This window comes from Sorex fumeus, unplaced genomic scaffold, assembly GCF_029834395.1.
Source record: "Sorex fumeus unplaced genomic scaffold, SorFum_2.1 ptg000061l, whole genome shotgun sequence".
NCBI lineage: Eukaryota > Metazoa > Chordata > Mammalia > Eulipotyphla > Soricidae > Sorex > Sorex fumeus.
In genome coordinates, this window is record NW_026606118.1 from 11,410,882 (window position 1) to 11,438,005 (window position 27,124).

The 27,124-nt window shown below is 39.9% G+C and overlaps 1 protein-coding gene across 5 annotated transcripts in view; it reads left to right on the top strand.

The window, feature by feature from the left end:
- Nucleotides 1–27,124, top strand: part of SYNE1 (spectrin repeat containing nuclear envelope protein 1) — a 566,819-nt gene that overhangs the window by 167,429 nt on the left and 372,266 nt on the right. For 4 of the 5 annotated variants that reach the window (XM_056125930.1, XM_056125931.1, XM_056125932.1 and 1 more), the window contains 11 exons: nucleotides 3,651–3,763; nucleotides 4,308–4,476; nucleotides 10,711–10,807; nucleotides 11,962–12,164; nucleotides 14,063–14,227; nucleotides 14,880–15,032; nucleotides 17,813–17,956; nucleotides 20,367–20,540; nucleotides 23,876–24,034; nucleotides 24,295–24,459; nucleotides 26,528–26,662. In XM_056125930.1, the coding sequence (XP_055981905.1) occupies nucleotides 3,651–3,763; nucleotides 4,308–4,476; nucleotides 10,711–10,807; nucleotides 11,962–12,164; nucleotides 14,063–14,227; nucleotides 14,880–15,032; nucleotides 17,813–17,956; nucleotides 20,367–20,540; nucleotides 23,876–24,034; nucleotides 24,295–24,459; nucleotides 26,528–26,662 (1,677 nt within the window). Of the gene's footprint in view, nucleotides 1–3,650; nucleotides 3,764–4,225; nucleotides 4,248–4,307; nucleotides 4,477–10,710; nucleotides 10,808–11,961; nucleotides 12,165–14,062; nucleotides 14,228–14,879; nucleotides 15,033–17,812; nucleotides 17,957–20,366; nucleotides 20,541–23,875; nucleotides 24,035–24,294; nucleotides 24,460–26,527; nucleotides 26,663–27,124 lie in introns of those variants that run through there. The other variant, XM_056125934.1, reaches the window with a different exon arrangement.

Here is a 27,124-nt window from a genome sequence, read left to right on the forward strand (position 1 = left end):
ACAGAAGAAAATGCCTCTTTGAAGACAGCTGAACCTTTGAATATCTTGATATTGTCAGAGACACCCCTCCCCATACCCATGATTTAATGACTTAATATAGTCAGGTGTAGCACAGCAAAGCTGGGCATGGTCGTGGCAATGAGTGTGCCTGGACTTCCTCCAATTTCTCACTTGGAGGAATGTCAGTCCATATTATAAGCTATAAAAATTTGTCTGGGAGTCAAAAGGAGGGAGGGAGGGAGGAAGGGAGGGAGAGAGAGAGAGAGAGAGAGAGAGAGACAGGGACAGAGACAGAGACAGAGACAGAGACAAAGAGAAGGGATGGGTGTTGGAACTTTGTAGAACTGAAACCCAATCAGGAACAACTTTGTAACTGTGTATCTCACAGTGATTCAGTTGTTTTTTTTAACAAAAATGTGTCTGGGTTTCCTGCAGAGCACATACAAATGGCCAGTAAGCTTATGGATTTATTATCAGGGAAACACAATTGTAAGTGACAGTGAGATATCATCTCCTCTGTGAGCATGTATGTGTCTGTAAGACAAGAAACACCAGTGTTAGTGGGATGTGGAAGAAAAGAAACTTCATTCACTTTTGGTGGGAATGTCACCACATTCAGCCTCTATATTTTCCCAAAAAAAGTAAGAAAAGAGCTTCCTTTAGGACCCACAATCTCCCTTCTTGGTATCTCCCCCAATATACACAATAAAAGGTTAATTTGAAGAGATAAATGTACCCTTATGTTTGTTACAGTAGGAATGTGGAAAAACTCAAGTGCACGTTGGTACATCTGCACAATAGAATGCTACTTAACTGTCAGAAAGGCTGAAGTTGGGGTCAGGGATATGGTACAGGGTTTAAGGCGGCTGACCCTGGATTGGTTTCCGACACCCAAACAGTCCTTCCAACATTATGTGTTCCTGGAGGTCTGCGTGGGGTGTGACTGATACCTCAGAGCACTGCTAGAGCAACTGGAATATTCTCCAGCACTGCGGGGCCCTACGAGCTTTACAGCCTTTGTCCTTGCACTCAATCAGCTTCTAACTGGCTGCAAATTGGCAGAAGGAACCCCCTGGGCCTGCGGAGTACCAATTAGGAGACTACCCCAAAAAAGAATAGAAGAAATCTTCAGTTTGCTGCAACTTGGATGGAGCTAGAGGGAGTCACTAAAATAATTCGGAGAGAGGAAAAGTACCAGGGGACCACGCTGATCTTTGGTGTAGAGATATAAGACAAGGCAGAGACAAGTAATGAATGGTGACGAACCCCTTGGCCTTTGATTACAGAGCTGACATTATCAAAGCAGAGACTGACTTGAAGTGACATGAGGACCATGATGGAGAGATCGGGGCTCTTTGGTGATGGGGAAGTTGCAGTCACTTTGTACATCAAACCCATAAACAACTTACAATAAAATTTTAAATTCTATAAAGATAATGAATAAATGAATGAAAAAGAAAGAAATGGGTCTAGATATTATAGAAGTGGTAGAGACAAATGCTCACAGCAATAACAGCTGGGCTAGAACCTCCGTCCTCTTGATCAGCTCTTGGTTAGATTGAGGGTCTCCCTCTGGTATCCACTGACTTGGGGCATATTGCTACAGTTACCTGCTGTGAAAAGGTGTTCACAACAAAATGTATGAGACTAGCAGTGGTTTTTCCATAAAAGGAGAACTTATCCACACAATTGAGCTGGCTGGGAGGGGTGTTGGAAATTGTGAAGAGGGTTTGGGGTACAATGATGTTGGAATCATGTGCATGGGAAACCTTTTTTTAACAGAAAACCACAGAACCTCAATCAATTAAATCACAGAACCTCAACCTCAATCAATGTAAATCACAGAATCTCAATGAATTAAAAAAATTTGAAACGTAGTTTGGCTTTGTGGTTTTCTATAATGTAGAAATATCAAGAACTAAAAACAGTAATTTATTTCTCTGAATGGGCTGGAGTGATAGCACAGCAGTAGGGCATTTGCCTTGTGCAAAGCTGAGCCAGCCGAGCTGGGTTCAATTCCTCTGCCCCTCTTGGAGAGCCTGGCAAGCTACTGAGAGTATCTTGCCCACATGGCAAAGCCTGGCAAGCTATCCATGACATATTAAATATGCCAAACACAGTAACAACAAGTCTCACAATGTAGACATTACTGGGCCCACTTGAGCAAATCGATGAATAACGGGAGGACCATGACGGTGACTTCTCTGAATAAACACTCATGACTTGAACATTTAGTTTTACAGCATGAGAAACTTCATTCTTCCTCCCCTTTTATCAAGTATCATTCTTATAGTTTTAGAATTTAAAAAAAAAAGTCTGCTTTACCACAACACCCAAAAGGAGAGAGAGAACACAGGGGATTGCCCTGCCACAGAGACAGGGGGGATGGGGGGATGAGGGTGGGAGGGATATTATCCATGGTGGTGGAAAATGGGCACTGGTGGAGGGAGGGGTATCTGATCATTGTATAATTGAAACCAAAGCACAAAAAATTGTAAATCTACAACTGTAAAAAAAAATAAAATAAAATAAAATAAAGGGAAAAAAAAGAAAAAAAAAGTCTGCTTTCTCCGATTAATCTGCCAAGATCTGCACCACTTCACTGAGCATTCTGATGGCCCAGTTGAGTCTTCCTTCCCAGGAATGACTTTTGGGCTTCTGTCCTATAAACTCACCTCTGAGCAAAATGGCCTAGATCTACTTTTGTCTCTTTCTTTGTTTCTGTGTGACAAGTTGTATGGGCATTATGATATTCCAACTTGGGAAACAAGCAAGAAAGATTCAAAATGAGTTTAAACAAATTGTTCAGGCCTATAAAGTTCTACATGGTTTATGAAAAACATTCTCTGGTCCAGAGTGATAGTACAACAGATAGGGCACCTGCCTTGCACGAGACTGACACAGGTTTGATCCCTGGCTTCTCGTATGGTCCCCTGACCACCACTAGGAGTACTTCATGAGTGCAGAGCCAGGAGAAACTCCTGGGCATTGCTGGGTGTGACCCCACCCCCCTAAAACAAAACAAAACAAAACAAAGCAAAAATAACAAAAAAAATTCTGAACCATCACCTTGGCTCTTCCCACTGTGAAATACTTGACATGTTCCCTGTGCTTGTCTGAACTCTTCTAACCATACTGCGTCTTTTCAAGCTGCACTGTAATATGATTAACTTACTCTAGAGGGCAAGCACATCTCACTTTATGCCAGCCACCATGTGTTTCCAACAAAATCTAACAACCTAACACTCTTCTTTTGGCCAGGAAGGGGTTAAATTAGTTGTGCTCAGTTTTTATGCTTTCTAAAACCAGCTTATCTCAAATGAAGGAAGGGGAAAAATACCCACGTAGGATATTTGATGGCAGCAATTCCCTTTTCCTTTGGACCATGTGCCTTTAAAATGTCTGAACGCATTACAGAACCCGTGTCATGTGTGTTTTAAAGATGCTATTATTATTAGATTTGGCTCGAGCACCGGGCCTGAGAGTCAAGTGTCCGGGTCCCTGCACCAGCTCTGAGCTGCAAATGATTGTAGCAGCACAATCAAATTGTTGAGCACGTTGACTCATCAGAGCGAGCTGAAAATGATGCTTCTTAGCCTTCTGTGAACATGTTGCTTCATTTTTCGTTTTTCAAAAAAATTGTATCTTAGGATCTGCTGCAAAACACAGATGCCCATAAAAGAGCATTCCATGAGATCTACCGGACCAGGACTGTTAATGGAATCCCTGTGCCTGCCGATCAGCTAGAGGACATGGCTGAGAGGTAAGAGCTTGCCTGGTTTTACATGAAGTAGCCTTGTCCGTGCTCAGTGGATGCTTTGCCCGTTTCTTTTCAGTGAAATCATTTTGCTTTACAGAGATGGTTAAATTGGGTACTCTAAAATCGAGCTCCCAGAGTCTGTGCTGAGGATGCCAGCATTTGAATATATGATTAATTGAAAAGAGTAAAAAAGCTAGATGCACTCACAGCCTGAAAGTCACAGACTGGTTCCTCCAGAGGCTGTATTTTTATTCAGTACTGTAAGGAACATTATGTAATATTGCAAAAACAGCTTACAAAAGAAACAGGCAAGAGAGCCGTGTTGGCAGGGGGAGAGCACTAAATCAAAGACTTCAATCAATCAGGTTTCGCCTTGAAAGCCAGGGCTAGGAAGGAGTCAGACCTCCGGATAGCGATTGATCCGGCTGAGTGGATGGCAGTCTGCATGGCATTTTTTTTTTTTTAGTGCTGACACGTAACAGGTTAAGTCAGCTCTGTTCCGTTACTATTAGTTACATTCTGTAAATTCTCGGTGTTTTATTTCTAGGTTTCATTTTGTTTCCTCCACGTCTGAGCTACACTTAATGAAAATGGAATTTCTAGAATTAAAGTACCGTCTGCTCTCACTGCTAGTTCTTGCAGAGTCGAAGCTGAAGTCTTGGATCATCAAGTATGGCAGGCGAGAGTCTGTGGAGCTGCTTCTGCAGAACTATATCGTAAGTCAGCCTGGAGCTCTGAGCAATCCCAGGACCAGTAGGTTTTAGCTTCTAAGCCTGTTGTTTGCCTGAAAGCAGTGATTTTTGTCTTGCATTTCAGTGTGAAAGCTCTGTGTATTCTCATTCAGGGGGTTAGCCGAAGTTTGTGAGTTTTCCCCAACAGTCTTAGAATCGTCAATCTATATGTCTATTCTTGGGAAATATTGTAAGGTTTTGCTGTATTCATTCTATTAAGGCAGGAGCCACCATCACCGGCTTTTTATTGCTTTCAAAGAGTTTTTGCATTTTCTGCTCACCACTTGGATTGTGAGCTGATGTTAAGAGGAAATGAAAAGACTTTAGGGTTGTCTTCAGGTCTAGTGTAAGACAATTATCAATTGTCCACATGGGTCTAGCTAATTCTTTTCTCTGTTAGGTCCAGCGTGGGCTTTTTGTAAATTTTTTTTTTGTGATTTACTGAATTTCATTACTTCCTGTGTACACCCAGGAAAAGTGAAGTCGTATCTATGAATCCCTGTGCCAACGTAATTTTTTATAAAATATCGTATTTTAAGCAACCATATAGATATTTTTAAATCTACTTAGAATAGATACACTCAATTGATGGGAGGTATTAGCTGTTCTGTAACCAGCAATTTCCATTAATACATAAGTAAAGAATTATAGTTATTAAATGCAATTTGTTTTTCTTAAGCAGGTCAACCTAATAGATTAGCAACACAAACTGGCTTTCAAAATTCATGTTGATTGGGAATCTCTGTCCTACAGTGCTCTATTTTTTTCACCAAAAATCCTGAGTAATAAATTAATAAGAGTTCATGCAAAAGCACAAATTAAAAATATAAGCTGACTTGTCCCAGTGACTCTATCACCAGTGTCATTGGATACTTTGTGCCACTTACTCTTTGTTTTCTTTTCTTTTTTCTTTTCAGAAAAAATGTTGAAAGTCTATTATTACTGGAGATTCCCAAGCCAGAATAAGTTTGATTACATTTAATGTTATTTTCTAAGTGACAAATGCACATTTATTTATTTATTTTTAAAAAGACTTAGCATCTGTAAATTTTTCTACATATTTAATAAAATAGTCTCCTAATCATGGGTTCAAATGCAAAATTTATGATAATTTCTTTTACTCATTGTTTGAGGTGCCCTCCCAGCAGTGCTCACTGGGCAGTGCCAAGCCCAGAGGTGATAGGAAGCATCAGAACTATACCTAGTAGCACCAGGTACTGTGGTGCTGGGGATCTAATCGAGCATCTCATGCATGCAAGACATGTGTTCTATATCCCTGCCCACTTTTATCAATTTTAAATTATTTTGGAAAACAATTTTAAAAATCTAATTTTTTAAAAAAAATGTCAAGCCATCATATCGAACCTGTAAAAACAGAACACAGATTATGCATTTCTATTTTCTGGCTTTAGTCTTGTCCAATGAGATGCTGAGCTCAGTAAGTAATTCTCCAGGATTCATCTTTATCTAAACTCTTTGAGGGGCACCAATCAGAGTGAAGCATCTACTGGGGACTGTTTCCTCAGGGTCATGTTCCAACACAATGATGTTAATTCTCAGAACACCTCGAATCAAGGATATGTAAGTGGAGGGTGGCTGTTAGTGATTTTCAAAAGAAAAAAAAAATCCTTCCTGCCTACTCCTAAAGAATTCTCTAAGCTGCTAATTTTAAACTGCTTTGCAACTCACAATTCTTTGTGCCGTTGCTAATTACCCTACAAATATAGCAATCATTAATAAGCATTTCCTAATAGTCTTGACCCCAGGTGAGTTACATGGATATATCACTCATGTTTCTTAAAAAAGCTCTTGAGGTAGTTTTATTTTTGTTCAATGGTTTGACTTGCTCTGGCTGACTGAACATTTTTCCTTGTGCTAAGCCTTTTGCCTGCATCCTATTGTATCCTATTGTACCTCCTTTTTTTTTTCTTTTTGGGTTACACCCAGAAATGTTCAGGAGTTACTCCTGGTTCTGCACTCAGGAATTACTCCTGACAGTTCTGGGGAACTATATGGGATGCTGGAGATCGAACCTGGGTCAGTTGTGTGCAAGGCAAATGCCCTTTGCACTGTACTATCTCTTTGGCCCCACGCCTCCTTTCACTGAGGAACTGGATTGTGCCTTTGAGGATAAGTGGAGCCAGAATTTGAATCCACACCTTTTTGAATCAAAAGGTTTGTGACTTAAATACTTAACACCCTTAATATATAACAATCACGATCACAGATCATCCTGTTGTTTGTCGATTGCCTCGAGCAGGCACCAGTAATGTCTTCTTCATCCTAGCCCTGAGATTCTAAAGAGTGCCACATTCGAGGCTCTTTCAGGGTTAGGAGAATGAGACTGATCATTGTTACTGGATATAACAATATTAGATGTAAAAACATGATTTTTAAAGCACTGTAGCACTGTCCTCCCGTTGTTCATCGATTTGCTCGAGTGGGGCCCAGTAACATCTCCATTGTGAGACTTGTTGTTCATGGGTAGCTTGCCAGGTTTTGCCATGCAGGCGAGATACTCTCAGTAGCTTGCCAGGCTCTCCCAGAGGGGCAGGGGAATCGAACCCAGCTCGGCTGGGCCAGCTGTGCGCAAGGCAAACTCCCTACCGCTGTGCTATTGCTCCAGCCCCACTTGGATCACCCTAAACACTTATGAAAAATCCTGTTTCTATTGCTTGATACTAGGTACTACCCCTTACAAGGAGAGAGGGAGAAAAAAAACACACAGGGCAAGATGACAGCCCATAAAGGTTTATTTAATCCCCTGCAATGCATATGGTCCTCTGCTGAACCTGGCAGTGTGAACTAAAATCAGAAGCTGAAAATTGAGCAGTTTCCTCAGCCCAGCTGGGGGCTCACATTGGAGGGAGGAGTGTCCCACTGCCAGTCCTTACCCATCCAGCCTAAAGCTACCCTACAGTCAATCTTTCTTTAATTTCTACACTATATTTACTTTCAATAAAAATCTAAAAATCATTCCACTTACCTCAAAACACGATTTGGTTTCTGTCCTTCATGCCTGTAGATCAAAAAACTAGATTTTTTTTTTTTTGCTTTTTGGGTCACACCCGGCAATGCTCAGGGGTGACTCCTGGCTCTGCACTCAGGAATTACTCCTGGTGGTGCTCGGGGGACTATATGGGATGCTGGGAATCGAACCCAGGTCGGCTGCATGCAAGGCAAACGCCCCACATTCTGTGCTATCGCTTCAGCTACCAAAAAACTAGATTTTTAAAGATAGAAAACAAAATCATATGCGGGAGAGATAGTACAGGGTTTAAGAATGCTTGCCTCACAGGTGGTCAACTCTGGTTCAATCTCCATCACCATAAAGTGCCCCTGAAGTCCTACCAGGAGTGATCCCTGAGCAAAGTCAGAAGTAAGCCCTGAGCACTGTCAGACATGTCCCCAAAACAACAGCAGCAGCAACAACAAAAAAATGAAAATAATCTCTTGTCACAAGTTTTAAAAAATGTAGGTAACATAAATAAATGAACGTGCCATTTAATCATGGCCCATGTTTGAAAATACTTTAATTCACATTCCATAACTTTGATAGTTTGGGGGAGGAAGGGATGAGGGAGAGATGTTTGTGGGAATCTGTCATGTTGAATTTGTTGAATTATGGCTCAGCTATTTCATCAACACAAGGCTTTATAAATATCTTAGTTTCTGGAAATTTAAACTTTTCCCAAAAATGTAGTAGTAGAAACAATGAGCATCACAGAACAATGGGTATATTTCTAAAGAACAATATTGGCTTCCTTCTAGCTAATACTTTCTGAAACTTCTTTTCTCATCCTTGTGGAATTTTCATGAAGATTATTTTCTTTAGAATAGAACATTTTAAGGAGCAGGAAGATGTCCAAAGAAAATCATGAAGTCAGTTTCTTAAGTGAAATGCTTTTCTTGGTTTCTGAATAAATTTCTTGTAATGAACCATATGCTACTACATAATCTAATAACCAAATAATATTCTGGATGTAAAAGTTCCATAATTATCTCTTCCCGAGTCTGAGTTCTCAGTTCTATCTTATTTTATCTCCAAAATGAGATGCTAATTTTTTTAGAGAAGTAGAGAACTAGCATCCTATTTCTCTCTTAAAGGAGGTACTCGGCTAAGAACTGCTAAATTCCTAAGGAAGTTTGTGGAGTCAAGCACTTCTCCAGAGCTTGTTGACTGATGTAGTGTGTATGCAACTGACAAGAGATTGCATACTGTCATATAATGCCGAAGACAATTTGTTAGACCTGTTCTGACTGTGCCCATGTTAGTAAACACAAAATTCACTTTTTACTATGGAAGAAACAAAAGAACATCTCGTTTAATGGAGCTACTTAGTAGTAAAAAGAGAAATAATTCAAATAAACAATGAAAAATTTTTAAATATTTTCCTTTAAAATAAATTACTTACATTTTTATTCTGTGGAAATTAATATATGTTAATGAAGGCTTATACCAAAATGTTAGACCAAAAATTATAATGTAAACAATTTTCTTATGATTTAAAGTTACCTAACTTTGTTATTAAGATGAATTAATTTGTAAGGTGCTTCCCTTGCATATAGCTGGGCTGAGTTCAGTCCCTGGCACTGTGTATGTTCCCCTGAGTCCTGTCAGGAGTGATTCTTGAGCACAGTCAGAAATAATCCAGGTCTTGCTCCAAATCCTCCAAAAAGTTATTAATCTCTAGCAACAGCATATTTTTTTTCCTTCCGTCCCATGTAAGGATTATTTCCTATGTCTTTGACATTTAGAACAATTATGTTTTCATTGGTTTCTTGAAATTTGTGCCCAAACCAACTGGAGATTATTTTTCAAACTCTGTAAAGTAGATTTATTTCTTCTGTCTTGCATACTAGTTGAATTTTTTTTATCCAATCATATCTTGATTACTTGGTTAAATTAATCAAGAGTTAGATTACTATAGATGCTTTCTACCAAGCTGGGGAACAGGGAGAGATTATGAGTATAGAACAAAAGGCTAAGAAATAAAATTACCCAGACTTCAATTGTCGTACTCTAGTCTCAAACAAAAGCAATAGTCTATTAATGTATTTATGAATAAAGTACATATCAGGGAACCCCACACATAAGCTAACTCATAGCTCTGTCTCTTCACTTTGTTTCTGAAGAACTGAAGAATAATTGCTATAAAAGTACAAATGTCTTAACAAAACTACAAAGATACAAAATGTGTTATATCTCTAACTCTTCATGTTCTCTTTAAATATGATAGACATTTAATTAATGCAGTCTTGTCATGTCAACAAAACTTCCATATGCAGAGTTTTATACCTATGCACAAGATTTTGCATCTTCATAATTAAGCAACTAGTCAGGATTTCACCTGGGTTGTGAAGACCAATTTAACCTTTTATAATATGACACATCAAACCTTTTACTGGGCTCAATTCACAAGAACTAATTATGCTATTAACAAAAATGAAAGAGCCATTGATGATATGTTGCTAATTATAATCACATTCATTTTCTACTTTAAAGGAGTAGGAATAATCTTTGAAAAAGGAAATGTTTTATATTACCGAGAGCAAGTAGCAATAAAAGTTACCTAAAGATTGTTTTCTGTGCTTTTAAATTTTATATACCCTATTTGTTTATTTCATTATTATATATACATTTATGGATATGTTTAAATGTGTCTTATCTGTAATTTTATGCTAGGCAATAAAAATATGTAACTATGAATAACATGCTTGATTGTATGGGTATTTATATTATATTGTATGGGTATTTATATTATTTATAAATGCTTTGTACCTACTTTCTATTTTAAAGGAAGTATTTTTGCCTTGTGCTATTTATTTATAACCTTAAGTTCCTCATAGCCATCATTCATCTGAATTAATCTTCAAAGAACAGAATTCCACAGCTAAAACACAGTGGGACACGTTAAAATGTTCTTCCAAATTTAGTGCTTTCTAAATGTGAGCCCTAGGTTCTCTGAAGAAACCTCTCTCTTCTGAAAGCAAAGCAAAGAAAAATAAGCCATTTTCTCAATCTAGTGCTGAATTAGAATCTAAGATGTGACTCAATTTATATGTTCTCAACAAGCTTAGGTTATTTACAGCAGTGTAACGAATTTGATATTTTTAATGAGATTGCTATCACCACGTATTTATCTGCTTGGAAAAAAAAATAAATTGCCTTTGACATTCTCCATAAGCCGCCATCTCTAACCATTTTCCTGTTTCCAGTCTTTTATAGAAAATAGCAAGTTCTTTGAACAATACGAAGTGACTTACCAGATCTTGAAACAGACAGCTGAGATGTATGTCAGAGCTGATGGCTCAGGTAAAATAGGAGACTAACACCCAAGAATAGCAGAGATAAGTACCAGGAGGTTTACTCCATGGCTTGGAGGCCAGCTGCACATTCTAGGGGTAAAGGCATCTCAGATAGAGAAGGAAGCACCAAATAAAGGATGTTGGGAGGATCTGCCCAGGATGGGAGATGCATGCTGAAAGTAGACTATAGACCGAACATGATTGCCACTCAATTCCTCTTTTGCAAACCACAGCACCCAAAAGGAGAAAGAGAACAAAAGGGAGTGCCCTGCCACAGAGGCAGGGTGGGATGGGGGAATGAGAGGGGTGGGAGGGGTACTGGGATCAGTGGTGGTGAAGAATGGACGCTGGTGGAGGGATGGGTACTTTATCATTGTACAACTGAAACCCAAGCACAAAAATTTGTAAGTCTACAACTGTACCTCATGGTGTTTCACTAATAAAAATTAAAAAATAAAAAAATTAAAAATTAAAAAAAAGTGACAGAATTTCTTTAGTGTTGAGTACAGCAGAATTTTGAACTTCCCTGGTTCTCTATGACCAGATCCTTTTTCGCTTCTCCTGAATATTTTTGTGGCCATGCGATTGTCCACGAGACACATTGTGGAGTCAGTCTTCATGGCTTTGTACAACAACTAGCCTATAGCATTGTACTTCCATATGTGTTCAAATTTCTGTGGGTGATTTTCTGAGAGCAAAACATAAGTTTATTCATCAAACCTACTTTCCATTCTTCAGAGGATTAATAACAAAAAGGGACTCATCATCATAGCAAATAAGTGAAAACTCAGTTTATTTCTTGCAGATGCAAGTTCACCTTGTAAATGAATGTATTTGTTGAAAATGAAATATAACACTTGTGGCTAAAACCATCCATTAGATTGCATCTACAATGCGAGCAGATGCGTACGACATTTATTTTGTCCTGCTGGCCAGAAATGTAAACCACATACTCATTGCTTCAATTTTCACGCATGAAAATATATTAGTAGTAATCAGTTGTTTCTTGTGCTAGCAGAAACTGAAATTCTAGTATTACATCTATTGTCTATATAATCTCAAGAAGGATTGGGAATGTCCACTGGCGTGTAAGACCCTAGAGTAAGATATACTGGGCTTCAAATGTCAAATCAGGCCAATAGTTGATGTTGTGTATTTCAGTGGAAGAGGCTGAGAATGTGATGAAATTCATGAATGACACCACTGTCCAGTGGAGGAACCTCTCGGTAGAAGTCAGGAGTGTAAGGAGCATGCTGGAGGAAGTAATTGCCAACTGGGATCGTTATGGCAACACTGTGGATAGCCTTCAAGCCTGGCTAGAGGATGCTGAAAAAATGCTGAGTGAATCAGAACTTGCCAAAAAGGTGAGGTGGCTTTTAGAAATTCAAGCGTCTATTGGAGATATCTACGTGTCGTTTTCAGGATTTTATAGACTTGTGAATGTGATGCAGGAATGCTGAGTTTTCCTGAAAATCTGTGTGCCTTCAGATTAATAAAGTACCGTGCACTCATCTAATACATACACCACTCAATAGAGCATTTCATTCGCCCTATTGTTTCCTTAGCTGATCAATGGGTGTTGACCACAGCATTTAGGAGGCAGTTACTGAAAGTGGTCTACAGCATGGAGGGGAGGCGGTACTAAGCAATGAGCAGCAGAGGGCGCTCTAGTCAATATCGGGTCTTGAAGCGGGACCGGTTTAGGACCCCAGAGACCAGGGATTTTCAAATCTAAGAGCGGGTTGAAATGGACTTTGTGTCATCTGCAGTTACTGAGTCTACGTGATGGCTTTTGAACAGATGGGTTCACAGTTTGTCTTTTTGGATATTCTTTTTAGGATATCATCAGCTTTCAGTCAACTGTCTTATTCTTAGTGGAGTGATGTTATTTTCTTTTTATCAGGGGTATACTTATGTGCACAAAAGTGTGTTTTATCTTAATGTCAGTTACATTAAAATAGCACAGGAAATGGGCTCATCCTTTCTTAATGGGAACTGACATTTTCTTATGGAAAATCAATTCATATGTAAAGAGTATTCAAATGTCAGGCTCCCATTAAGAAACAAGCAGAGCCTTAGAATCCCCCTTAAGATGGGTTTATCAGTTTTTGTGTTATCCAAGTAAGAATATAGTTCTGAATGTCTGACCACTCAATATTTCCCAGAGGTTAAATAGCCTGGTGTCACTAAGGACCAGAAAGCTGTGAAACCATATAGATTTGGGCTTCTCTGGTTAGATCACTGTGCCTTAAAAGATATCAGCAAGGTTAATTTCATCCATGAAAATATAACTATCAGGAACAGAAGTGTTCTCTCTATTTATGTGGGGAACCATCCCACACAAAGGATTATGAAATGGATTTTTTAATTGTCTCTAATAACCTTGATTTTTACTGTGATGTGTGTCACACACACAATATTAGATAGAAAATGTTTCATTGCCAAGTACAAATCTAACTACAGAAAAGAAGGATGATGTATTAAGATCTAGATATTTAATTTGTAAAAGTTCTCTTTTGACAATTCATCCACATCAGTGCTAATTATCTGGATGTGCCATACTAAGATTTTAAAATAAAAAATATTAAATCAAATGCCTATTTCCTTCCAAGTAAATCTGCATATTTCCTTAAAATGTTATATCTTTTATTTGACTCTGGCATCTGAAGATTTTGCCAAAAAATAACAATCTTGCAAACCTAGTACTCATCGAAATTCATCTTTTTTTATCTGTAAAACTGGGAATAATGGAAAATAATCATATTTTTTGTCTACCAAAAGATAAGGCATAGAGATTATGAACATAGCATTTCAGTTCTTTTTAATGTACTTAAAACTTGATGGTCACGGTCACGGTCCTTTCCTTTGTTCATCAATTTGCTTGAGCGGGCCCAGTAACGTCTTCATTTTGAGATTTGTTGTTACTGTGTTTGGCATATTGAATACGTCACGGGGAGCTTGCCAGGCTTTGCCATGCAGGCGAGATACTCTCGGTAGCTTGCTGGGCTCTCCGAGAGGGGCGGAGGAATCGAACCCGGTTCAGACGGACCTGCTGTGCACAAGGCAAACACCCTACCGCTGCGCTATCGCTCCAGCCCACTTAAAACTTATATTTTTAAAATAAATTTAAGATTTTTCTTTAAATATTGCACCACATTATTGCTCATCTGTTGATTTCAGTTCTCTCTTAGTCTAATCACATTCGTACCCTCCATGAATTTTTGGTTATGGTTTACATGAGTATACGTTGTTTATCATTCAGGACTTTTTTCGAAATTTGCCTCATTGGATTCAACAACACACAGCCATGAATGATGCCGGCAACTTTCTCATTGAAACATGTGATGAGATGGTTTCCCGAGATCTGAAACAGCAATTACTCTTGCTGAACGGGAGATGGAGAGACCTGTTTATGGAAGTCAAGCAAGTGAGTCCTTTAACTGCATATCCTCTGAAATCATGCATGCATCCTAAGTGTGGTCCCAAAGAAGTTGTTTGCGAACTATTGATATAGCATGGGCAGATTAAGACAATACGGATGTGTTTGGAATTGTTATGTTTATATTTGCAATAGAGAAATACTATAGAAGTATATAATTTGGTTAAAGATTATATTGACACATGAGGCAAATGTACATGGACTGTTTTCTGTTTTGAATCACGAGTCTTAGCTTCAAAACTCTTTTGTCATTTCATAAGAATTGGGCTTTCTGCAAAAGTATAAGTAAAATTAGTTAAAATGTATAAGTAAAAGTGAAAATTAGTCTTTCGTTTTGAAATTTTTTTTAAATTGAATTACCTGTGTTCACAACGTTGTTACAATCACAGTTACAACATTGTTCATGATTGATTTTAGTCACACAGCATTCCAATACCCATCCATTTACCAGTGACCATTTCCCACCACCAACTGCCCTCAGTTTCCCTCCCGCCATCCTCCCCCCCGCCCCGCCCACTCTTCTTCTTTTTCCTTCTCTCTCACTCACTCTCTCTCTAAAATTAGTCTTCATTTACAATTCCCAAATCTGTAAGATAAGCACAATGATGTTCAGTGTCATTGTTTCTGTTTTACTTTGCAGTATGCTCGAGCTGATGAAATGGACAGAATGAAGAAAGAATATTCTGATTGTGTCACTACCTTGACTGACTTTGCAACTGAAGCGCATAGAAAATTTTCAGAACCCTTAGACGTCTCTTTTATGAATGTCAAGCTATTCATTCAAGACTTGGAGGTAAAGGAGATTTCTGGATCATTAGGTGAAAAACCTATTGTTCAATGGAAGTAAAGAATGGGGAAATTACTGAGGTCTTTGTAAAAAAATTTTCCATGTCTCTTGATCATTCTTTTCTTTCTTTCTTTCTTTCTTTCTTTTTTGGTTTTTTTGGTTCGCACCTGGCGATACACAGGGGTTAGGGGTTACTCCTGGCTCATTCACTCAGGAATTGCTCCTGGTGGGGGGGAGGGGATGGGGAGTCATATGGGATACTGGGAATCGAACCCGGGTCGGCCACATGCAAGGCAAATGCGCTACCCGCCGTGCTATTGTTCCAGCCCCTTAATCATTATTTTCATAGGTGTGCCCCTTCTGGTTTGTACCTCTCACAAAAAATAAATGTAAACTTCCTTCAAGTTAACTTTTGAATTTGAAGACAAGTTTTTATAGTTAGATTATAAAACAGTAGGATAAAATGGGAGGTATCTATGAATAATAATCCTGCACAAAACCCTTCAGTAAGAAGGATTGGCTAAATGAATTGTATTGTTTACATATTTTGAATACTCTGCATGAAATATTGGAAGAATATTTAATGGTATAGAAAGTTATTGCGATGTGCTGTGAAAAAAAAGCAAAAACTCATTTTTTTATAAAAAATGTTTAAATAGGCACAGTAAAAGTGTTTAATTATAAAGTTGAAAGTAATATAAGTAATTTAACTTTTACTTGTCCTGTTATCTCTAATTTGTATAATTTTATAATGATTATTCATTAGCTTTTAATGGAAAAAGTATCTTGTGTAATTTTTAAGTTAGATGAACTACCACAAAGTTGTAACATGCATTTACTGAATATAATATGTGAATACTACATTAATATTAATTTTATAAAAATGTAAGAAGTGACTTAGTTTATTTTATGGCAATTTAAGGGCTCTACTCATTTAAAAGGAAAGGTAATTTTATGCATATGAAAGGATAGATATATAGTACACGGGTTTCCCTATTATTCAAATTAGACAGTCTGTGAAGCTGTTTATAATCAGAATGGTGTAAACAAAGAAACTGTTGCCATTAAGTCATATAGGAAAATTTTTTTGTCCTCTCAGACTGCAAAAATAAGCTAGCCAGGGGCCAGAGCAATAAAACAGCAGGTGGGGCACTTGCCTTGCACATCACCAACCTGGGTTCAAGTTCCACACCCCACATGGTCCACCAACCCCACCGGGAGTGATCCCTGAGTTTAGAGCCAGGAATAATCCCTGGGCACCACTGCCAAGTATGGCTCAAAAACAAATTTAAAAAAATAACGAATAAATGCGCAAGTTAATTTGTTTGCCCTTCAAGCCCGTGTTCTCCCTTGAACACTGACCCCATTGCTGGTCCCTGTGTTTCTTTGCTGGCCTTTTTCCTCTCTGAAGAAACCTGGATTCTCTCTCAAATACATATTTTCCTCTTTCTCTCCCCTCACATCTTTCTAAATAAGTTTCAATGAAAACTACCTTCTTCATCAAAAATAAACAAAATAAAGTAACTATCAGATCATACAGAATGATGCAGAAAAAGCTGAAGTATCATGAGCACATTGTAAAACCAGGTGATCGAATACTAACTCCGCCTGAACAAAGTCGCTCCCAAGGAACAAGCTCAGTGGGGCCCCTTCTTTCTCTTGTTCAGTGAACACAAATAACGTTCCAGGTCGTTTATTTCGATTCATTTTATTTGGTGGGCTTAGCTCACATCCAGACCCCGTGTTCAGGGGCTACTCCTGGTTCTATGCTTCGGGGTCTCCCCCAGTGGTACTGGGTGCAGAGACTGGTATACAATGTGGGATAACACTGTTCTATCCTTCCTGCATAGCCTCAGGTAGTTTAGGTCTATTGGGTTGCTCCCATCACAGTGCTCCCATTCCTCTGTGTTTGTTTGTAACTTCTGTCTTTGTGCTCTGTTGACTTGTAAATATTGTTTTTCTCTTTTCCTCAGTCCAATAACTATCAACATATCAATACTAGCTATTTTTGTATGGACACAGTAAGAGATAACATTGAGACTTGTAGGGCAGCTCTCCTGGGGACTTCTTGCCATAGACTCAGACGACAGTGCTCAGGCCAGATTAATCATTCCTAACCCTAGCAGGGTCCAAATCTAGTTATTTCGTTCAGATCATGACAGCATTTACCATGACCAAGCTCTTAACTTATAATTAAGCATTATGGTGCTTTGGCCAGACCCATCTCGATGCCAGGGCAGCACATAGTTTACTGCTTGCCCTGGATGGAACTTTACTGAGAGAACAGATGCCCAGGAGAAAAATATCACTGAAAGTCATATTACAAAAGCATGTCTTCTTGTGTCCGTACAAAAAACGACATTGCTCTAAATAAACTATGCAAAGGACTTAGGGCGAAGAGAAAAACAATATTTACAAGTCAACAGAGCGCAAAGACAGAAGTTACAAATAAACACAGAGGAATGGGAACACTGTGATGGGAGCAACCCAATAAACCTAAACTACCTGAGGCTATGCAGGAAGGACAGAACAGTGTTATCCTACAGACTCAGGTAAGAGATGACCCTATATGCAAGGCAATGTTTTAACCTCTCAATATTTAATCGAAACCAAATGATTGTAACTCAGATTTATAGGAAGTGGGGAACCCCTGACTCTCCAGGAGTTGGTTAGGAGCATGGGGTTTCAAAGAGTGTTTGCTGAGCTTCTGCCCGGCCTTCTGTGTAGTCTCTGGATGGAAAGGAAGTGTGCCATGTGTTGATTGACTATTTCGGTGATTCATGCAGGATATTGAGCAGAGGATGCCTGTGATGGATGCACAGTACAAGATAATCACAAAGACGGGTCACCTCATCACCAAAGAGAGCTCTCAAGAGGAGGCCAAGGAGATGTTGACCACCATGACCAGGCTCAAAGAGCAGCTCGCCAAGGTGAGAAAACGTTGGCTACATACACCAGGTAGGACCAAGCCCACCTTCCGCTACCCTCTCCTATCCCAAGAGCATTTCCTTCTCTTGTTATGGACTGTGCTCTTGGTTCCTGTTGGGGTCTTTGATGGACTCTATCACACAGTCACTGTGCTGTGTGTGGCTTTTTAGAACAAAGCAATGGAACTGGTATCATTTATTATCTCTGTGAATTTAGAAATACTCCTAACTGTATTTGAAGCAAAAGGTGGTCTTTAGTGGGGGGTGGGGGTTGAGATTAGATGAGCTGTTCAGTGTCATATGACAAAGGGAGTGGGGGAAAGGAGATTATATATTTAAAAGAGCTAGGATTCCCAAATGTGCTTTTTCTTGAAACTTTGATGGCAGATCTCCACTTTTGAGAGTCTTTATGCTATTTTTTTTTCTTCTTGTGGAGCCACAAAGCTGTGAAAGTGTTGCCCTCTGCACCCGGAAGAGCTTGTGTTCAGTTCAAAACACAGGCATGGAAGCCACTGAGCGCAGGACAGTCAATGAGTATCAAGTATTACCCAGAAACTGTCTGTTCTGTTGAATTTTTTTTTCTTAAGTGTTTTGGAAATGCCACTGGGATTTTAAAAAAGTATATAAAGCTGAATTTGGTCAAGGCAGCTGTTTGCACAGTCCATTGCGATAGGCAGTTAATTAATTTCTGGTGAAAGGAAGGAAGGATGAGACAAATAGAAAGGAGAAGGGTTAGAAAAGATTGGAGAAGGAAACAAGATCAACAGTTGATCTGAGAGGATCCTGGATGAAAGCGACAGTGGGAACAAGTGACAAGGAAGCAAAGGAGACAGCAGTGAAGGAACTCTGATCTTTGGCAAATTGGCATCTATTACCTGGCATCTACAAACTGGCACGTATTAGAATGTTGGCTCTTTTCTGTTGTTGTTGTTTAGGTCTTTTTTGGGTCTCACCCAGTGATGCTCAGGGTTTAGTCCTGGCTCTGCACCCAGAAATTACTCCTTGCAGTGCTCAGGGGACCATGTGGGATGCTGGGGTATCCAACCTGGGTCGGCTGCATGCAGGGCAAATGCCCTCCCTGCTGTACTATCGCTCTGGCCTCTAGAGTGTTGATTTTTGATAATTCTTTTTTTAATAGTCAAATTAAATAGTTGCCAAATGTCGAGTACAATTGGCTCAACATTTAAATTGGGTAGCCTTCAAATCTTGATAACTTGATAACCCAGATGGGTGTGACTGTGTATCCTGGGTGAGGTTTGGTGATTCAGAAGACCTCAGAGAGAACAGAGCAGTCATTATTTATTTTTTTATACACAGCCCAGCCTAACAATTTTTTCATTTTCACCTCTACTTCAAATACAATTATCTTCATAATTTTTTTCTTGCATCTAGGAAAGAAGGCCGTGTTCTGATATTTTATCTTAGCAGATTTTCATGAATGACTGAATTTAGTAGGGAGTCTTGCTGTGGTACAGGGATGATGCTATTTTGATGAGTTCCTTCTCTAGGCAGAATATGTGAGAACAGGAGAAAATGAAGGGTGGAAATTCTCTCCCGACAGGTACTTTCCTCTTTCCTTGGTTTCCAAAAGTATTAATAGTTCTTTGGGAACAACTGTAGGTGAAATGAAATGAAGGGGAGGCTGGAGCAGGAAGTTCTTGGAGAAAAGTGTGGTCTTGGATTTCAACATAACTGTGGTAAGGCAGACGCTGTCTGGAAAACAATCATCGTGGTCTCCTCGTGAAGACAGAGATGATACAAGTGGATAAAGCAGCAATCTGTCTTAGACTACAAGTGACAGATGAGAGCTGCTACTTCTCACTCGAGAGACAGCCCCTAGCGTGGGAACCTCAAAGAATAACATGGTCCCAGAGAGCAGCATTTGGGAGGAGTAGGAAGTCCATGTGCAGAGAGTAATTGGGCATGGGGGAGGCTGAAGGCATAGATATGCCTTGGAGAAATGAGACAGCATGTTTATGTTTGTCCAGAGTTAAGGGTTCAATAGGGATCACTCTTGAAAAAAAAGTTGGAAGGCACACATTAGTCTTCTAATGAACACTATGCCTCTTCTCAGTTAGATTTTGAAGCCAATATGAATGAAAATGGATTGAATAATTGATGAAATGTAATTTGGTGCTGTAGATGGGGAAGTACTATCCAGATGGATTAGTTGGACAAATGTTCCTGAGGAAACTCAAAATCATTTTTTTTTGGAATGCTTCACTGGTAGATAAATATTTCTTTGATGTCAAAAATCTAACAATTCATAAGACATGATAGGGAAGTTTCTGGAGCTCTGTGTTTGCTAATGAGCACCTCACGAAGGAAAATGTTCCTGAGGCCTGGTGTCAGGGCCCTGAGTTCCAGGTGCTTCGTGGTGATGAGTGGAATTGTTGTCTTTGTATTTTCAAAGGTCAAAGAATGTTGCCCTACGCTCCTTTCTGAGTCTCAGCAGCTGTTGGTTCCATTGGAGGAACTGGAGAAGCAGATGACTTTCTTCTATGAGTCACTCGGGAAGATCAATGAAATTATCACTGTTCTAGAACGCGAGTCCCAATCTAGTGCTCTTTTCAAACAAAAGCATCAGGTAAGGGAAAGCAGTCCCGCTCTGAGTCAATGTGAGCATGTGTTGTCAGAGGAAGGTGCTTCAAGTGACACACAAGTTTAGTAGAACAAGAAGTAACTTTCTACAATAGTACTGACAAATGCCTGTCTTTCTTTTTTTTTGGGGGGGGGGGGCGGTCACACTTGGCAATGCACAGGGGTTACTCCTGGCTCTGCACTTAGGAATTACTCCTAGCGGTGCTCAGGGGACCGTATGGGATGCTGGGAATCAAACCCAGTTTGGCCGATTGCAAGGCAATAGCCCAACCTGCTGTGCTGTCACTCCACTCCCAAATGCCTATCTTGTCCAAAGTCAATAACTCTATCCATACATTTACCCAACACTGTGTAAATACTCAGGCTGGAGCAATAGCACAGCGGGTAGGGTGTTTGCCTTGCACACAGCCAACATGGCTGACCTGAGTTCAATTTCTCTGCCCCTCTCGGAGAGCCTGGAAAGCTACCTAGAGTATCTCGCCCTCACAGCAAAGCCTGGCAAGCTACCCGTGACATATTCGATATGCCAAACACAGTAACAATTATCACAATGGAGACGTTACTGGGCCCGCTCGAGCAAATTGATGAACAATGGGAGGACAGTGACAGTGATGTAAATACTTATATATGATCTCTCCCAGATGTGTCTCATGTATGAAATACTAAACATGATCACTCCCAGTGTCCACTCAGCCCCAGTGGGCCCACATAGCATTGTCTCACTGGTCTGAACCCAACTATTAGGCCATCAGTGGGTCAGAACACTGTGAGCCCTGTTAGAGACTGCCCCTATAAAAGAATTATATACTTGTAGATATTTCTGTATTTTAAGATTGAGATACGAGGTATATTTTGATATAAAGAAATCATTGTATTCCATTTCTACAGCATAAGTCATATCTTAAGTCTTAGGGAATTTTCCCCTTGTCCTTAGGGCTCAGTCAGTCTATACAGTCATCTAATTCTCTCTCCGTGTCTCTGATGTGGCCATCATTATCTTGGCCTCTTTTTTGCAAAAACAGAAAAGCCTCCTCCTGTGAGTTTGTGCAGTTCATTGACTGATTCAGGCAGTTTATGATACATGAGCTCGTCCATTCGAAGAAGGGTGAAGCTAATAGGCAAAAGACTTCTACCCCATGAATTGAAGTGGAGGCTTAGCAGCATCTCTTGAAGAGAGAGTTTGGGGCCAGAGAGATGGTGCAATGGTTAGAGGCACACACACCTGACTCAGATGGGCAACCCAATACCACATAGTGTCACGAGCACTACTAGGGCCCGCCTCGTGGTCCCCAGCACTGTAGAGACCAGACAGCACCACTGCCTTAGTGAGCAGAGAGAGAGTGACCCCATGCTCCTGTGCACTGCTGTCCCCAGCCCTCAAGGGGCAGAAAGTTGACCTTAGGTCTGCTATAGAAAGCCTTAGAGTAGAGGTGATCTCATCTGAACAGACCTATGTCACACTAGATATTCTATAATGAGATTCTTTAATGATATATGATATATATGATAAATAATATATATAATTATATGCCATCATATATAGATATGTAATTATATATCATAATATATATTGGTATATATGATGATATATATCCTATAATGATATTTTATGAGATATTCTATAATGAGGTTAACATGCAGCATCTATGCTCTCATTGGAAACAGTATTTTCTTTTATTATATGAGAGTAAAGCCAGTGTGGTGGATTATACCTCCAAATGCTGTTCTAGTCACTGCTCCTATTAGATAAACTAGGTGCAATTTTCCATCATCCCGTCATTTTTCGCCCCCTCGAATTGCTCCAAGTTGCCGTCAAAGAATTTGTCCACGATTAAATTAATGTGAAATGGTTTAGAAACGTTAAAAATATTTCATCTTTTTTTAAAATATGCATTACCTCTCTGGCTTCCTAAATCATCCACAGGAAGCACTGCATCCTGGTTCTATTTCTCTGAAGCAAAACAAAAATTCTTTGCGTCTAGATTGCTAAAACTTGTCTCCAAATGAGCACTTGGAAATCATTTTGAGGGTGTAGAAATGCAAATGCTGTAAATTCAAGTGGAAAAAAAAAAACTTGTCTGACCATCTTGGGCTGGCCTGGTTCATTTCCACACTGCTGGCTACCAGGTTGCTGGGATGCCGGGAAGCCAGTCTGGGGTTAGATAGGGAAGTGTCTGGTGCTTCTAGACCCATAGAATGAAAGGTGCACAAATTCTTCCCAGGCCTGTTGCTTTACTGTCATCTGCGGTTGTCATCTGGACCCAGTATATTCTTAACTCAGGAAACCAAAGGCTATGCTATGCATACACAAAAAGGAGCCAGAGAAATAGTACAATTGGTTGGTGCTTGCTGTGCACTCCACATGTTGCCCCATACATCATGGGGAGTGATGCTGAGCTCAGAGCCAGGAGTAAGCTCTGAGCACTGCTGGATGTCCCCTCCACAAAATAAATAAATAAATAAATAAATAAATAAATAATAAAACAAATTAACAAACAAAATAACATATGAATTATTACCACACAAATTGTTGAAAACACAAGTTATAGAATACACATTATCAATTCTATTGGGTCTGGGTAGCACTGTGGCACTGTCCTCCCCATTGTTCATCAATTTGCTCAAGTGGATCCAGTAACATATCCATTGTGAGACTTGTTGTTGCTTTGTTTGGCATGTTTGTCTCTTTATTTATTTAGTTTTGGGGGGCCACAGCCAGCTGTTTTCAGAGCTGACTCCTGGCTTTGCACTTAGGGGTCACTCCTGATGAGGCTTTGGAATATAGGGTGCCAGGGATTGTCTCCTGGTTGGCCATGTGCAAGACTGATGCCCTCCTCACTGTAATATTGCTCCCCTGCCCCTGGTTATGTCTCTTTTATTGGGTGTAATGTGTATTGGTGTTAAATTTCTTTAATTCAGCTAAAAAGTGTTATAGAGATTAATTTCACTGTTGCTTTTCAAATAATCTGTAGGCCTATTGGTTGGCGACACGCTGGCACTAAAATAATAATAATAACTTGTTTCTTGTCATTCATCTGGATGTTAACAAGATGGAGATGCAATATAAAAAACAAAACCTTTTGTTAGCAAAAACAAAACCTCAACAGGGCATTGAAATACATTGTATAAAAAATGACTGTTGAGAGCTTAAAGCTGAGCTCCTTTGAAAAGAACTCGTTCTCCTTTCTTTTGATCTCCTCATTGCTTGCTAAAAAAACATCTAAAAGCTTTGTCAAGTTGTTTGCATTTTAACTGTAAGTCCTTCTCTCTCAAGCTCTCAGTAACATTTTTGAAAATTCCCCTTCCCCTCTTTTTCGGTAGGAACTGTTAGCTTGCCAAGAAGGCTGTAAGAAGACCATGACCTTGATAGAGAAAGGCAGTCAAAGTGTGCAGAAGTTTGTGACCTTGAGCAACAGGCTAAAGCATTTTGACCAGACAAAGCTTCAGAGACAGATGGCAGATGTCCATGTTGCTTTTCAGGTAAGTGCCCTTCCTGCTGTGGAGACAGAATGACAAAGGAAAAGGCACCTGTCACAGGCCTTGTTTTCACTCCCACCTTCTGGTATTTGGAAATCGTTTTACTTCTGATTTTAATATTCATGAATATTCAAGAAGTCTATTATTCTCATCAGAAGATAATGTCATCCCTCCAAATGTTTCTTTAAAGAAATCGCACTCTAACAAAATGTTGCTTTCCGTTTGAGAATGCTGCATCTCATTATGTTTTTTTTTAAATCAAGAATATGGTCAAGAAGACTGGAGATTGGAAGAAACATGTGGAAACCAACAGTCGCTTGATGAAGAAATTTGAAGAGTCTCGAGCTGAACTGGAGAAGGTGCTGCGGATTGCTCAGGAGGGTTTGAAGGAAAAGGGAAACCCAGAGGAGCTTCTGAAGAAACACACTGTGAGCTGGAGGACATGGGCATGTGATCTGGGGGAAAATTAAAAAAAAAAAACGTGACAATCTAGAGAGGGAAGAGATGTCTGGGGGGAGAGTGAGATCTAAGGAAATGGAGAGAGAGGAAAGGTTTGAGAGCACAGGAAGTGGTAACCCAACAAAATTCAAGTACAGTGTGGTTGCTGCCTCACACTGGCCTGCTCTACAGCCCCTGGGGGAGAGCAGACTCAGTCTAATTTCAGGTGTCCAAATGACAAATCCATATTTACCTAAGAAATCCTTTTTTTTTTAATTGAATCACCATGAGATATAGTTACAAGCTTTCTTGTTTGAGTTGCAATCACACAATGATCAAACACCCATCCCTCCACCAGTGCACATTCCCCACCACCAATATCTCCGGTATACTCCCCCTTTCCCATCCTCCCACTGCCTCCATGGCAGACAATATTCCCCATACTCTCTCTCTCTCTCTACTTTTGGGCATTATGGTTTGCAATACAGATAATGAGAGGTTATCATGTTTGCTCCTTTATCTACTTTCAGCAAACCTCTCTCATCCTCACTGATTCCTCCAATCCTCATTTTCTTAGTGATCCCTGTATCTAAGAAATTCTTAGGGAATCAAGAGCATCCTTTTAAGAGATACTAATAAGCAGCTGTCTAAAACTTTATGTCTATTCCTGAGATCTACCATAGAGTCTTTTTCAATGGTTTTGGGTCACATCTGATGATTCTCATGGTTTATTCCTGGATTTGAGCCCAGGAATTATTCCTGGCGGTGCTCAGGGGACTGTATGGGATACTGGAGATCAAGCCTCGGTCAGCGGTCAGCTGCATGCAAGGCAAATGCCCTACCCATGTACTATTGCTCCAGCGCCTACGATATAGTCGTGTAGATTCCATATCCTGAGCTTGTGGCTGATGCTCATCTTCTTTCTGTTCACCATACATGTGTAGATTATATCATTGAGAATGTTCACAAACCTCAGAATGATGTATTGAAATGATGGCCCCTCTGAGCACAGGCATTTGGAAAGAGTTTTCCTGAGATTCCCATGTCTATTCACCTAACACAGACTTCCAAATGAGGAATGCAGTGTATTTGTGGAGCCCACTGAACGTGGAGTTCTTGTCTGCTCACCTCCCATTCAGTTTCAACCACTCTGCCATGTGGCACTTTCTGTTTTGCATCACAAGTGTCCTCAAGTAGCCCTGCATATGTAGAGATTCTATGAGATGTTGCTATGTGTCCGTGTGCACATATGTAGGATCAATGTGCCACAGCTGACAGACAAGACTCATATCCTATATGACTTAAGTAACACACATGGATTTCCTCCTGGTTCTGGAGACCAAAGCTGAAATGAGGGCATGGGGTGGGATTGTGGAAGAAACCCTGTTCCTTGTGATCAGATGGTCGCCATCTCACTCATGATTTAGTCTTGATGAACAGGAGAAGAGAGAACAAGACCTTCTTATGTGATTCTCTTCTTAAGATAAATCTTGTTAGAACGTCCCCAGGTCATTGACTTGTTCTGATGACCTCCTAAAGGTACCATTTTAAAATATCATCATGTTGCAGGTTTAGCCTATGAATTGGGGGAGTTGGAGGGGGCACAGTTTACTCTAGATTGTAGTTGCTTATGCGTTCATTTGTGGAATGTGCAAATCTCTGGTCATGAGCCAACAAGGCTGGAGTATTTTGAAGGAGGACTTGTAAGAAGGGTTGGTTTCCACTCTGCCCTCTGAGTTAACCACTGAGGGACTCAAGCTCTGCCATGATGGAGCTGGAGGTTTAGGGTCACATATCAGTCTTCCAGAAACAGGAGAGATTCTGTATAAAAGTAAAAGGGGCTAGTTGAAGCTTATAAGTGGTGACTGATTCTTGATAATTCTAGTTTGTCTCTGAAAGAGTGAAAATATCAGAAACTATTTCAAGAAGGAAGCTGCTGAGCACTCTGTTTAGAGGTCACATCTCTGCATGTCTGATGCCCCCTTTTTCTCTTCCTGACACTTTCTGACATGTCCACCTTCCCGCCCCCCCCCCCCCATCCTCCTACTCTCCTGTCAGGAGTTTTTCAGTCAGCTGGACCAGAGGGTGCTGAATGCTTTCCTGAAGGCTTGCGATGAGCTCACAGACATTCTCCCAGAGCAGGAGCAGCAAGGCCTACAGGAAGCTGTGAGGAAGCTCCACAAACAGTGGAAGGTGAGTCAGGACACCATGGTCGCACCATGTGTCGTGAGGGGCGGGCAATGTAGTGACCAAGCTAAAGGGACAAGAAATGTAAAAGTTCATGGGCAGTCACCAGAGGTCTTCCTCCCGTGGGAGAGAAAAATAGGAACTGTAGTTAATTTTGTTATTCTTACTTTTCAATAACCTAAACTGTATCATATTGTTTCTACACTCTTTTGTGTCCTGCTTATTTGGAAGGGAGGGTGCAACATAGAAAAACAGACATTTTTGCTTAGCAACATTTAGTTAACTCCTGTCTTTGAAGTAAATTATGCTGGGTACACTACTGATATCACAAAAATCTATTTATATCATCATAATTAATGCTAACTGTCCATATAGGCATATTTTTAGCTTTCTTGGGGAATTTATCATTAACTTGAGATCATATGAGTGGAAACATGTCTTGCTTATGGATTCAATGATGAACAAAAC